Consider the following 15,140-nt stretch of genomic DNA (forward strand, 5'->3'; position numbering starts at 1 on the left):
GAGGAGAAACCTCTTCACTCAGAGTGTTGTTATCCTGTGGAATTCTCTACCGCAGTGGGTTGTTGATGCCAGTTCGTTGGATATATTCAAGAGGGAGTTAGATATGGCCCTTACGGCTAAAGGGATCAAGGGGTATGGAGAGAAAGCAGGAAAGGGGTACTGAGGGAATGATCAGCCATGATCTTATTGAATGGTGGTGCAGGCTCGAAGGGCCGAATGGCCTACTCGTGCACCTATTTTCTATGTTTCTATGTCAGACTGCAGACAGATACAAGAGCAAAAGGATACACCAGGTTGGTCACATTGATACAGTGGCCCAGGCCCCGCCCACCGGAGGGGAGGGGAGCGCAGTGCGCACGCGCCACCCAGGACAGAGCGGAACCCCGGCGTAGCGAGCACTCCGGGCCGGGGATATAGTCGGTGCAAGAGAGGAGGAGGCCTGAGCCTGAGCCGCCGCCGGGGTCCGGGTCTCCGACACACATACACACGCGGGGCCGAGCAAGTGTCCGTCCATGGTTTTCCTCTCGCTGTCCCGCTGGATCCGGAGCCGTGGGCCCGACCGCTACTGGCGGGTGCGGGAGGTGCTGCAGCACGCACGGGTGAGGCTGGATGTCCCCGGGGAGGGGGAGGGGTTGGCTCTGACACCGACACCCGACCCGACCTTCCTCGGGCCGCAGTCCGGTCTGTCTGGGGCTGGGGCTGAGCCTGAGGAGACTCCGGGTTTGGGGGCCGGAGCTTTGGCCGGGCTGATTCTCATGTGGGTTTATTGTATTTCTCCTCGCCGTTTTCGCAGCATTTCCGAGGCAGGAAGAACCGATGCTACAGCCTGGCGCTGCGGTCCGTGCGGAGAGCGTTCCTCTACTCCACCAAAGCCAAGAAAACCAAGAAGCGGAACATGAGGACGGTGAGAAGGAACCGCCTGACAGTAGCTGGGGGTTAAAGGGTGGTATAGACCAGGCTGGATATCTGGTAATAGCTGGGGGTTATAGGGAGGTATAGACCAGGCAGGATATCTGGCAATAGCTGGGGGTTATAGGGAGTTATAGACCAGGCAGGATATCTGGCAATAGCTGGGGGTTATAGGGGCACAGAGCGGGCAGGATATGCGGCAATACCTGGGGGTTATAGGGAGGTATAGACCTGGTAGGATATGCAGCAATACCTGGGGGTTATAGGGTGTTATAGACCAGGCTGGATATCTGGCAATAGCTGGGGGTTATTGGGTAGCACAGACCAGGCTGGTGATGCCAAAGGTGGGCAGAGGAAACGTTACAAGGACACCCTCAAAGCCTCCCTAATAAAGTGCAACATCCCCACCGACACCTGGGAGTCCCTGCCTAAAGACCACCCTAAGTGGAGGAAATGCATCCGGGAGGGTGCTGAGTACCTCGAGTCTCATCGCCGAGAGCATGCAGAAACCAAGCGCAGGCAGCGGAAAGAGCGTGCGGCAAACCTGTCCCACCCATCCCTTCCCTCAACGACTATCTGTCCTACCTGTGACTGGGACTGTGGTTCCCATATTGGACTGTTCAGCCACCTGAGAGCTCATTTTTAGAGTGGAAGCAAGTCTTCCTTGATTCCGAGGGAGTGCCTATGATGATGCTGATGCAGCAATAGCTGGGGGTTACAGAGCAACGTGAGCTAGGCAGGATATTGAGCAGTAATTGGGGGCTTATAAAGTGGTGTGGGTCGGGTAATATATCCAGCGGTAGAGTTGGTTACGGGATCTAAACATTGTCAAGGTCATGGAGTGAGAGAGGCTGACTGGCACATCCAGTGTTTGTGGGGCTGCAGGATTATATAGTCGTGCAACCGGGCAGGATGCCCAGTAATAGCTGGTGACACTGGAACCCTGGAGGTGGGCAGGATATCTACCTACCTGGATAACGAGGTGGCATTGTCTAAAAATTAGAGTCGGACCTTTCAGGAGTGAAATTAGGAAATGCTTCTACACACAAAGGGTGGTAGAAGTTTGGAACTCCCTTCCACAAATGGCAATTGATGCTCGGTCAGTTGATTTTAAATCTGAGATTGCTAGATTTTAGTTAACCAAAGGTATTAAGGGATACAGGGCTGAGGCGGGTGTATGGAGTTAGGTTGCAAATCAGCCGTGATCTGATTGAATGGCGGAGCAGACTCGCGGGGCTAAATTGCCGACTCCTGTTCCTATGTACCAGTAGCCAAGGTTATTGATGTGTGGATTGGCAGGATATCCAGCAATATAGTGAGCTGTAGAATGGCTTGGGCTAGCCATAGTAATCCAGCAATGATGGTTGTTCTGGAGCGGGATGGGATGGTCAGTTAGGATAACCAGGGATTGTTGAGCAACTGCAGAATACAAATCTTTTAAATAGCGATATTGGGAGATTTAAATGAAAATGAGATTTTGTGCATCTGTAGGATTGGAATGATCTCTGGGTAGGCCAGTTGATACATTCAAGAAGCAATTTGATGCGACAATGGTGAAATGCAAGGCTTCTGTGCAGAATGTGTTCGATGGACCGAATGGTCTCCCTCATCTATATTTTCTTTGTGATTTTACGATGAAATATGGCCATAATATAGGGTTGGGTCCATGCGGGCACGTGTAGTTAGTCCTCCAGGTTAGGGCTGTGTACGTTCCCTGGAACAGTAACAGGGCAGAAACTGTTCACACTACTGAAATACTGTACCTGCTTCATAAAATAACCAATACAAAAACCGTCGACTAATTGAAATTAGTGCCCCACAGTTGTCACGTTTCCTAACCAGGAATCTGTTAAACAGAGATCCTGGTTGTGTTCTCTCTTTCGAGAGTTCAGGTGGCTTTTTGTCCGCGTGGCAGTCAGCTGCGCCAAATGCTTCATGGCTAAGATAGTAAAGTAGATGATTTACTGAAAGCCTTTCAGTAACCACTGTCGGAAGAATGTGGAGACAGTCCTGGAATGACCCAGCCATTCATTTTTGTGCCTCAATTCTCCTGGTGTATGTGTGTATATATATAATCTGCTCCACATCTTCCCAGAATGTGCAAGCTAGGTTTGTGTATGCCATCAATCTGTGGCACAAGCCTGTCCCCATTGCTCGCTTTATTTGGCAACAATATGCAATAAATTATATAGTAACTGCCCCGTTCTAATGTGATTACTTTGGTGTTTACCAACCTGAAGAACTGAACCAAAACTAAGGAAGACACAAATAACATTCCGGAAATACCAGGGGTTCGAGGGTGTAGCGAACAAGAGGAACTGAAGGAAATCCTTATTAGTCAGGAAATTGTGTTAGGGAAATTGGTGGGATTGAAGGCCGATAAATCCCCAGGGCCTGATAGGCTGTATCCCAGAGTACTTAAGGAAGTGGCCCTAGATATAGTGCATTGCTGATCATTTTCCAACAGTCTATTGACTTTGGATCAGTTCCTATGGACTGGAGGGTAGCTAATGTAACACCACCTTTTTAAAAAAAGGAGGGAGAGAGAAAACAGGGAATTATAGACCGGTCAGCCTGACATCGGTGGTGGGGAAAGTGTTGGAAATTGCAGCGCATTTGGAAAGCAGTGACAGGATCGGTCCAAGTCAGCATGGATTTATGAAAGGGAAATCATGCTTGACAAATCTTCTAGAATTTTTTGAGGATGTAACTAGTAAAGTGGACAAGGGAGAACCAGTGGATGTGATGTATTTGGACTTTCAAAAGGCTTTTGACAAGGTCTCACACACAAGAGATTAGTGTGCAAAATTAAAGCACATGGTATTGGGGGTAATGTATTGACGTGGATAGAGAACTGGTTGGCAGACAGGAAGCAGAGAGTCGGAATAAATGGGTCCTTTTCAGAATGGCAGGCAGTGAACAGTGGGGGTGCCGCAGGGTTCAGTGCTGGGACCCCAGCTATTTACAATATACATTAATGATTTAGATGAAGGAATTGAATGTAATATCTCCAGGTTTCGAGATGACACTAAACTGGGTGGCAGTGTGAGCTGTGAGGAGGATGCTAAGAGACTGCAGGGTGACTTGGACAGGTTAGGTGAGTGGGCAAATGCATGGCAGATGCAGTATAATGTGGATAAATGTGAGGTTATCCACTTTGGTGGCAAAAACAGGAAGACAGAATAGTATCTGAATGGTGACAGATTAGGAAAAAGGGAGGTACAATGAAACCTGGGTGTCATGGTACATCAGTCATTGAAGTTTGGCATGCAGGTACAGCAGGCAGTGAAGAAGGCAAATGGCATGTTGACCTTCATAGCTAGAGGATTTGAGTATAAAAGCAGGGAGGCCTTACTGCAGTTGTACAGAGCCTTGGTGAGGCCACACCTGGAATATTGTGTTCAGTTTTGATCCCCTAATCTGAGGAAGGACGTTCTTGCTATTGAGGGAGTACAGCGAAGGCTCACCAGATTGATTCCCGGGATGGCACGCCTGACATATGAGGAGAGACTGGATCAACTGGGCGTGTATCCACTGGAGTTTAGAAGAATGAGAGGAGATCTGAAAGAAACATATAAAATTCTGACAGGATTGGACAAGTTAGATGCAGGAAGAATGTTCCTGTTGCTGGGGAGTTCCAGAACCAGGGGTCACAGTCTAAGAATAAGGGATAAGCCATTTAGGACCGAGATGAGGAGAAACTTCTTCACTCAGAGTGGTTAACCTGTGGAATTCTCTACCGCAGAAAGTTGTTGAGGCCAGTTCGTTAGATATATTCAAAAGGGAGTCTGATATGGCCCTTAATGCCAAAGGGATCAAGGGGTATGGAGAGAAAGAGGAAAGGGATACTGAGCCATGATCTTATTGAATGGCGGTGCAGGTTTGAAGGGCCGAATGGCCTGCACCTAATTTCTATATTTCTATGTCTATGTAAAACTTGACTTTATGAACCAAAACCCACATTAAGGATACACTACATCTTAAATCATAAAGATGAGCACAAATGAGGGCAGTGATTCAACATTTCCACTTCCACAGAAGTCAACCTGCCCTAAACATCCTGTGCTGTAATAAAGGTCATGGTTGAACGAAGAACATGAATGATTGGTTTTGTTTTGTTTTGTTTCAGCTTTGGATCAGCAGGATAGCAGCAGCCTCCCGTGAGCATGGACTGAAGTACCCGATGCTGATCAGTAACCTCGTTAAGGTGAGGGTGCAATGTTTAAACATTTCAATGGACGCACTGCCTTTATCAAATTCCAAAGAACAAACTACAGATTGAACCTCCTTTATCCGGAACCCTCGGGACCTGTCCTGTTCTGGATAAGGGATTTTTCCGGACGAGCGGTGGTCACATTAAATTGGATGGTACAGATACTGAGCAAGGGGATATCTGGGCTGGCTGGTTTGGGGCTGGGAGTTCGGCAGCGAGATCGGGCGGGGCAGGGGGGTGGATCGCGGGGGCAGGCCAGCGATTGTGGGAATCAGCGGCGAGGAAGGACTTCAATTTGTTCATGTCGGAGTTCTGCGCATGCGCCACCTGGTGGCCGGGAATGGTTCCGGACAAGGGGTGGTTCCGGATAAGGGAGATTCAACCTGTAGTTAAATTTCACTGGGCTGCGAGGGATTCTCTTGACCTGTGCATTAAGTTTGGCTTGGTTGGTAGCAGTCACCTCCGAGTCAGAAGGAGGTGGATTTGAATCCCACTTCAGGACTTGAACACCTAATCTAGGCTGTCACTTTAGTGAGGGTGTGTCAGAGGTGCTGCCTTACACATGAGGTGTTAAAACAGAGGCCCAATCTGATTGCTGGTGTACATAAAAGATCCCATATCTGAAGAAGAACATGGGAATTCTTCCAGTGTCCTGCCAGCACCCACCCTTCAAGCAACCCTGTTAAAACAGATTATCTGGTCATTTATCTAATTTGGTGTTTTGGGTCCTTGCTGTATGCAAATTGCCTGCAATGGTTGGTCATATAGCAACAGGGAGCACACTTCCAAATAAAGTTATGAACTTGCTGTGAAGTGCTACAGGCTGTATTGGCATTATGTAAGTACGACGTCTATTCCTAGTTGTCCATCTTCCTGTCACGTAAAATCGAAGGTGTCGGAAAATTACAACTTTACACTAGTGAACCATGACTTATTTAATTTAATTTTGTATATTTCTGTAAAATCCCAGATCATGGGTGCCATCAACATCAGAGATTTTTTTAAACCTGGTGCCATGGAGGGTAGGCATATAAGAAATTCCCAGTCTTGGTTTCAAAATCAAGGTTAAGATCTGGTCCACCCACAGCTGAATTACTGCAGTTCCCTCTCGGGGCTTCAGCCAGTTGGTTATAGAGCAACATGTGGGGCAGATGGGCTACTTAGCCCTCTTGGGGTGGGATAAGTTTCTTGGGTTGGACAGGGTCTACAGTTGAGTTAATGCCGCCGAATATAAACATTAAGTTGCCTGAGGCATAGTCCGCAGAAGATCCTGTAGAGGCCCAAAGTACAGCAAGCCATGTCTAGGTAATGGATGCTGAAGTGGAATTGCAGCTCTGAGAAATCTGCAGTCGGGCCAGGTTCGGGGCTCCATTGGCAGCTTTCCAACATTATGAGCGGGGTAGAAGTTGGGAGTTGACACAGCTTGACACACACATTTTCTATGCATTTTTAAATAGAAAGCCTCCCATGTTCTACCCTCCGTAAACTTGAAGTGATCCAAAACTCGGCAGCCCGTGTTCTAACTTGCACCAAGTCCCGCTCACTCAGCACCCCTGTGCTCGCTGACCTACATTGGCTCCCGGTTAAGCAACGCCTCGATTTAAAAATTCTCATCCTTGTTTTCAAATCCTTCCATGACCTCGCCCCTCCCTATCTCATGTAATCTCCTTACTTTCCCCCCCCCCCCCACCAAACCCTCCGAGATATTTGTACTCCTTTAGCATCCCTGATATTAATTGCTCCATCACTGGTGGCCATGCCATCAGCTGCCAAGCCACTAAACTCTGGAACTCCCTCCCTAAACCTCTCTTTCCTCCTTTAAGACGCTCCTTAAAACCTACCTCTTTCACCAAGCTTTTGGTCACCTGCCCTAATATATCCTTCTGTGGCTCAGTGTCTATTTGTTTTATAACGCTTCTGTGAAGCGTTTGACTACGTTAAAGACAAGTTGTTGTAGAATGTTGCAACTCACCCAACATGTTTAATTAGTACATTTATATATCAACTAATTTCAGTTTATTTGATTTGGAGGGCATATTGGATCTCCATTCTAACAAACCATATTGGATAGTTACAGCCTGAGACTTAAAGCAAAAAAAGTTCTGAAAATTGTATGAGATATTTTTTGCTGATTAAAATGCTTGTTTATGTTTGATAGAGTCAAGTGGCGCTGAACAGGAAGGTTCTCGCGGACCTGGCCATATACGAACCAAAGACATTCAAGTCCCTGGCGGCACTCGCAAAGCGGAGGAGGGAAGAAGGCTTCCTCGATGCACTGGGTGATGGCAAGGAACCCACTGGAGTATTTTCACGCATTGTACATTACAATTAAAGGAATGAACATGAATAATTGCTGTAAATACTTCCTATCTGTCTTCTAACTAACTGACTTGCTGCCATTTTAATGAACCGTTTACTGCAGACTTTTTTTTCCAAGTCAGTTAATCAAAAGATTTTGGCAGTCCACTGTGTAGATTATTTGACAAGACTTTTTCATTACGGTGCATGCTTGACTTTAATGAATGATAATTGTGTGAAATTCGTCAATAAAGCTTTTGTAGTGAAATGCAGTACAGGATAACTGCAAAATATAAGTGAAATTCGTCAATAAGCTTTTGTAGTGAAATGCAGTACAGGATAACTGCAAAATATAATGTGAAGGAGAGGGAGGAGGGAGGGGAGGGGGGTGGTGAAGGAGAGGGAGGGAGGGAGGGAGGGGGTGGTGAAGGAGAGGGAGGGAGGGGGGTGGTGAAGGAGAGGGAGAGGGGGGTGGTGAAGGAGAGGGAGGGAGGGGGTGGTGAAGGAGAGGGAGGGAGGGAGGGAGGTGGTGAAGGAGAGGGAGGGAGGGGGGGGGAGGGAGGTGGTGAAGGAGAGGGAGGGAGGTGGGGAAGGAGAGGGAGGGAGGTGTGAAGGAGAGGGGGAGGGGGGGGTGGTGAAGGAGAGGGAGGGAGGGGGGTGGTGAAGGAGAGGGAGGGAGGGGGGTGGTGAAGGAGAGGGAGGGAGGGAGGGGGGTGGTGAAGGAGAGGGAGGGAGGGGGGTGGTGAAGGAGAGGGAGGGAGGGGGGTGGTGAAGGAGAGGGAGGGAGGGGGTGGTGAAGGAGAGGGAGGGAGGGGGGTGGTGAAGGAGAGGGAGGGAGGGGGTGGTGAAGGAGAGGGAGGGAGGGGGGTGGTGAAGGAGAGGGAGGGAGGGGGTGGTGAAGGAGAGGGAGGGAGGGAGGTGGGTGAAGGAGAGGGAGGGAGGGAGGGAGGGGGGTGGTGAAGGAGAGGGAGGGAGGGAGGGAGGGGGGTGGTGAAGGAGAGGGAGGGAGGGAAGTGGGGGGTGTGGGAAGGAGAGAGGGGGAGGGGAAGTGGGGGGGGAAAGGGGGTAGGTGTGGGAAGGGGGTAGGTGGAGAAGGGGGGGGAGGGAGGAAGAGAAAGAGGGAGGCTGGGGAGGGTAGGTAGGGGGGAGAGAAAGAAAGAGGGAGGAGGTGAGGGAGATGGGGGGGCGGGGAGAGAGATTGGGGGGGTGGAGAGAGAAGTAAGGAGATGGGGGGGGTGGAGAAGGAGGGAGATGGGGGGGTGGAGAAGGAAGGAGATGGGGGGGGGGGAAGAAAGAGAGAAGGAGGGAAAGGGAGATGGGGGGGGGAGAGAGAAGGAGGGAGATGGGGGGGTGAAAAGAGAGAAGGAGGGAGACGGGGGGGAGGGAAGAGAGAAGGAGGGAGACGGGTGGGGGGAGGGAAGAGAGAAGGAGGGAGACGGGTGGGGGGAGGGAAGAGAGAAGGAGGGAGACGGGTGGGGGGAGGGAAGAGAGGAGGAGGGAAACGGGGGGGAGGGAAGAGAGGGAGGGAGACGACGGGGGGGGAGGGAGGAAGAGCGAAGGAGGAAGACGGGGGTGGGGGGAGAAGGAGGGAGACGGGGGCGGGGGGAGAAGGAGGGAGATGGGTGGGAAGGGGAGGGGGAGAAGGAGGGAGCCGGGTGGGGGGGGGTGGAAAGAGAGGGAGGGAGACCGGAGAGGGGGAAAGAGAGGGAGGGAGACCGGAGGGGGGGAAAGAGAGGGAGGGAGACCGGAGGGGGGGGGAAGAGAGGGAGGGAGACCGGAGGGGGGGGAAAGAGAGGGAGGGAGACTGGAGGGGGGGGCGAAGAGGGAGGGAGACCGGAGGGGGGGAAGGGAGAGGGCGGCTGGGGAGGAGCTTCAGTTGCTGGAGAGAGTAGTTGGTGCCCCCCTCGGAACGTGGTCCTCTCTCAGTAAACGGGGTTGAGCGTGTGATCGATTTTCTCGTACTGTAGAATGATTGAATATATTTGATCACATTTAAAAGGAAAGGTAATCGGTCCCACTCTCACTAATATAATGCAAACTGGAATTATAGTTTCCTGCAAGCAGCATAGCAACAATAGCACAGTAGAGAAAGGAATTTAATGAGAAGCCAATTTGTAAAATCTCAGGTATCCTTGCCCATGTCCTTTTCATTACTCTCTGGCACTACTGTTTCCAGTTTACTGGACCCAAACTATAACTTGTTATTGGCCCAATAAATCACTGATATTTTATAATGTATAATGTGTTCTTAGTCTATCTAACACAATGTGGTTCACTGATATCTCCCACAATGCAATTCAGCTAAAACACTTCAGCAGTGTGGGAATGTAATGGTGCACCATTATAGTTGGGGTTTTTCAAACTATTGTTCAAATAGCCGGGCAATACTTCCTGTGAGGGTGACCCTTGAGGCCTCGAGTAATTCACTTTCTGTTGTGCAGAGGTAATTCTGCCTGGCTCCCACAATTATCCACAATGGTTCTCTGGCAAATGGGCCGATAGCCAGAGGTCACAAATTTTAAATAATTGGCGAAAGAACTGGGGGAAATTAGAATTTTTTTTCAGAGGTTTGTTAAGATCTGCAATGCACTACCTGTGGTGGAGGAAGATTCCTTGGACCTTTCAAAAGGCAATTGGACATGTCCCTTAAGAGGACTGATTTGCAGGGTTGTGGGTGAAAAGCTGGGGTGTGTGACTAAATCGGACACACTTTCACTTGCAGGCACGCAGGAATGAATGACCTGTGCTGTAAGATTCTGTAAGTCTAACATAATTACCGGAATTTGCAGAGATTGAAAACATAGGAATCCTATCATGACTAAAAGTGTTGCATGTTCTTAAACATCAGATACTCTTTCCTCTTTCACTCATCCCCGCCACTGGTGGAGCTCGCGCTCGATCTCCTCTCACATGAATGTGCCTCTTCTCCTCAAGTGTCCCACCCCTGACACTCGTGTGCATGTGCTCCTCTGTTTGTGTCTCCCCTTTGTTGTTCACCTCTGTCTCCCCCAGCGTTGCCCTTATTCCATTGCCCTCTTCTGCCTCTCCCCCTTTCGTTCCCCTCCCTGCCTCTTTCTCTCTTCTGTCTACCCTTTTTGCCTCACTTTCTCCTGCACTCTCCTTGTTCTTGCTCTCTCTATCTGTATTCCTCCTCCTCCACCCCCCCCCCCCCCCCCCAAAAGGATGTGCACCCGTTTGGAAATCCTCTGGGAGCTGGAGGATAAGGTGGATTGTCAGAGGGTTCAACAGCGAAATGTCTACCTGTACATGAGGTAGGCATCACAGACCCATCACCTGCTCTTGCACGCTGATCCTCAGGTCCTGCAGGACCTTCTGGGGCTTGTCACAGGAGACTTGATGAGGGAAGCTGGGATTCAGAGCTGAGGCATCTGCTTATCTGAGCTGAAAGGTCGTCGCAAGTGATCGGAGGTTGAGGGTGCACATGCACAGTGACAGACGTGCACAACCTGCATGTCAGGAAGTGACTACAACTCTTTTAAATAATACAATTCAACCATGTGCCCCCTTGTTAAAAGGGCACAACCACTCGAACCCGCAAACTAACCAAAAAATGTTTTAAGAAAACCTAACAAATCAAGTCAAACTTTGGTTTCCGGGGTTGATAATGCACTCCAGTTCCTCTGGTGCCCACCTGTCGCAGAAGGGCCTCGAGTATACCGATCGGGTAAGTGATTGCATCACACAGTTTGATTGTTCTAAAGTGACTTGAGGTGTGTCCTTCAAAGATGGGAGAGGCAACGCTTCTGATTCCACGTTGCAGATTGAAGGTGTGCCACCTAGAGGCACCGTATGAGATGCAGAGAACATGTATACAGCTCGGTGAGGGCTTGGCAGAGGTGCAATGTAGTAAGCTGCCCTTGGGCTGTCCATGAGATTATATAGTTGGATACTGTTTCCTTGTCAGATTCCTTTGTGTTCCGATTTCCACATCTGGTCCCAGGTCCTGCAGGCAATGTGTGCACAGTGAGGAGCCTGCTGCGTCTATGAAAGCTGCCCTGGTGTCCTGCGATGAGAAGGATTGAGTAGAATGGGCCTATATGCTTTGGAGTTTAGAAGAATGAGAGTTGATCTCATTGAAACATGTACGATTCTGAGAAGGCTTGTCAGGGTCGATGCTCAGAGGCCGTTTCCCTTGGTTAGAGAGTCTAGAACTGGGGGGCATAATCCCAGGATAAGGGGTCGGCCATTTAGAAATGAGATGAGAAATTTCTTCACTCAGGGTTGTGAATGTTTGGAATTCTCTGCCCCAGAGGGCTGTGGATGTTGAGACACTGAGTATATTCAAGGCTGAGATCGACAGATTTTTAAATTCTAAGGTGATCAAGGGATATGGGGATCGGCAGGAAAGTGGAATTGAAGTCGAATGGCAGAGCAGGCTCGAGAGCCGTATGACCTACTCCTGCTCCTATTTCATACATTCTTATGTTCTCTAGTGCCAAATTGTGCAACCCTTCCCTCATGCAGCTACATCTTCACTTAGATGTCTCTGAAAAGGAAGAGATTGCTGTCCTGCTCATTTATTTGTCCACAGAATCAGTTTGTGCCTCCACAGTGGGTTTCCTTTCACTTTATTTATGTCCGCCACCACATCGTCCCTCTCACCCCTGCCTTGACCAAAGCTCTCAAATATGCAGCGTAGATTTTGAAGCTTGATAATGCTGAAATAAATATTTAGCAGCATGTGCAGGCACATACTATAAGTGTGTATGTCCCATTGATTGAGCTCATGGCTAGACATTCCACTCACCCCATTGGATTGGCTCCCTGCACAGGGGCAAAGCTGCAATGGTAGCTATGCATTATTATTCCAGTGAGCTGGGGTGCACAATTCAGGGCAGTCAGCGCATGTTAGCACCGGAAATGCAACACAAAAACCTCACCTTGATCAGGACTGCACTTTCATCCCCTAAACCATCTCATATCTGAGGTGATTTAGGGACTGGTATTGTGTCCCCTGTTGTATCTATTCTGTTCCCTGTTGTATCCATTTAATTCCCCTCCGCAGTATCTGTTCTGTATGCTTTTCATTATAATCAGGAGGTGGGGGGGAGAGTGTTTTGGCAGGAACTGATTGAGCTTCTGCGTACCCAATGCGATGTTTTCACATGTTTGTGTACACACACCACAACTTCGGGACATGCTGCCCAATTTATTATCAAGGTTCAGTGCTCCATTTGCTTACCCAGATTCAACTAAAGTGCCCGGAATATGGGCAGGGGAATTGAAATGCTATGCAGTTGTCAGAAGTATATCACCTGATGTCTTTTCCATCATTTTCATCAATGCAATGCTGAATGCAAGGATGCCTGTTTGTCCCTGGTGTAATGTATTACTATGGGTTATGGAAGGGCCATTAAAATGATCTGTGCGACACCTCTAGTCAATTCCCCCCGCCGCTGCGCTCCCCACCCCCCCACCCCACCGGATGAATAACTTGAGAGTTGTGGTCCATGTTATTTGTCCAAATATCAGAGATCTGGAAAGCACAAGGCACTTTGTACTACATTCACTGAGCGTATCAACTGCACACAAAGTTTATTGTGTGTTATATTACTAGATACTTTGTGCAGATGGTTCCGCTTCAGTTCATAGGAAGCAGGGGCTTGCCCACAGAAGCTGATTTCTGCATTCAACCATAAGAAAGTAGCTGGAGAATGCCCAAATCAACAACAGCAGCTTGCATTTATATAGCGCCTTTAATGTAGGCAAACGTCCCATGGCAATTCACAGGAGGAAAGCAGGCAAAATTTTACACCGAGCCACATAAGGAGATACTAGGGCAGGTGACCAAAATCTTGGCCACAGGTAGGCTTTAAGAAGAATCTTAAAGGAGGAGAGAAAGAAAGACATGAATTTATGTAGCGCCTTTCACGACCACCGGCTGTCTCAAAGCACTTTACAGCCAATGAAGTACTTTTGGAGTGTAGACACTGATGTAATGTGAGAAACGCTGCAGCCAATTTGCACACAGCAAGCTCCCACAAACAGCAATGTGATAATCATCAGATAATCTGTTTTTGTTATGTTGATTAAGGGATAAATATTGGCCTGTTCTTTTTCAAAATAATGTCATGGGATCTTTTACATCCACCTGAGAGAGCAAATGGGGGCCTTGGTTTAACGTCTCATCCAAAAGGTGGCATCTCCGACAATGTAGCTGACACAAGGTTTAGGGAGGGAATTGCAGAGTTAAGGGCCGAGACAGTTGAACGCAGGGGCATCAATGGTAGGACGAAGGAAATACTAACTCGCATCAAGTCCCGTTCGCCCATCAACCATGTGCTCGCTGACCTACATTGGCAAAGGGAGATGCACAAGAGGCCAGAATTGAATTCAGGCAGAGTTCTTGGAGGGATGTTGGGCTGAAGGAGGTTACAGAGACAGGGAGGGGCAAGGCTGTGGAGGACACAAGGGTGAGATAGTCAGATCAAGAGGCGCCTGATGAGAGTTGTTGTCTGGGGCTCTGAGACATGTTGCCGCATCCAGGGCAGTAGGGACGGGAGCTGCTGCCAGGGGAGTGAGTGTGCGAGTGAGCGAAGGGAACCTGTTCAACCTTTGTCGCCTCCAGGCTAGATCCAAGAACGTCCCATCCTCTGTCGTCGAACTACAGTACACAGATGAAGCTTGCTTCTGCGTACATTCAAAGGCTGAACTGCACGTCAACATCTACACCGAGGTGTAAGAAAGCATGGGCCTTACTCTAAACATCCGTAAGACAAAGGACCTCCACTAATCTGACCCCGTCACACAGCACTGCCCCCCATTCATCAAGATCCATGGCGTGGCCCTGGACAACGTGGACCACTTTCCATACTTTGGGAGCTTATTATCAGCAAGGGCAGACATCGATGACGATATCCAACACTGCCTCCAGTGTGCCAGCGCAGCCTTTAGTCGCCTGAAGATCAGGATCTCAAATCTGGCAGCAAGCTTATGGTCTACAGGGCTGTATTGATACCCGCCCTCCTGCATGGCTCAGAGACGTGGCCCCAGCTGTTTACATTGTACGTTAATGATTTAGACGAGGGGATTAAATGTAGTATCTCCAAATTTGCAGATGACACTAAGTTGAGTGGCAGTGTGAGCTGCGAGGAGGATGCTATGAGGCTGAAGAGTGACTTGGATAGGTTAGGTGAGTGGGCAAATGCATGGCAGATGAAGTATAATGTGGATAAATGTGAGGTTATCCACTTTGGTGGTAAAAACAGAGAGACAGACTATTATCTGAATGGTAACAGATTAGGAAAAGGGGAGGTGCAACGAGACCTGGGTGTCATGGTACATCAGGCATTGAAGGTTGGCATGCAGGTACAGCAGGCGGTTAAGAAAGCAAATGGCATGTTGGCCTTCATAGCGAGGGGATTTGAGTACAGGGGCAGGGAGGTGTTACTACAGTTGTACAGGGCCTTGGTGAGGCCACACCTGGAGTATTGTGTACAGTTTTGGTCTCCTAACTTGAGGAAGGACATTCTTGCTATTGAGGGAGTGCAGCGAAGGTTCACCAGACAGATTCCCGGGATGGCGGGACTGACATATCAAGAAAGACTGGATCAACTGGGCTTTTATTCGCTGGAGTTCAGAAGAATGAGAGGGGATCTCATAGAAACGTTTAAAATTCTGATGGGTTTAGACAGGTTAGATGCAGGAAGAATGTTCCCAATGTTGGGGAAGTCCAGAACCAGGGGTCACAGTCTAAGGA

The 15,140-nt window shown here is 49.0% G+C and overlaps 1 protein-coding gene across 1 annotated transcript; it reads left to right on the plus strand.

Annotated features, from left to right (window-relative positions):
* Positions 1-331: 331 nt before the first annotated feature.
* Positions 332-7,472, plus strand: mrpl20 (mitochondrial ribosomal protein L20). Its single transcript, XM_070860962.1, has 4 exons — positions 332-599; positions 794-904; positions 5,039-5,116; positions 7,281-7,472. Exons 1-4 carry the CDS (start codon positions 513-515, stop codon positions 7,452-7,454), a joined length of 450 nt encoding a protein of 149 aa, XP_070717063.1. The 5' UTR covers positions 332-512; the 3' UTR covers positions 7,455-7,472.
* Positions 7,473-15,140: the final 7,668 nt, after the last annotated feature.

The sequence above is a fragment of the Pristiophorus japonicus genome, chromosome 18 (assembly GCF_044704955.1).
Source record: "Pristiophorus japonicus isolate sPriJap1 chromosome 18, sPriJap1.hap1, whole genome shotgun sequence".
NCBI classification, from domain to species: domain Eukaryota; kingdom Metazoa; phylum Chordata; class Chondrichthyes; family Pristiophoridae; genus Pristiophorus; species Pristiophorus japonicus.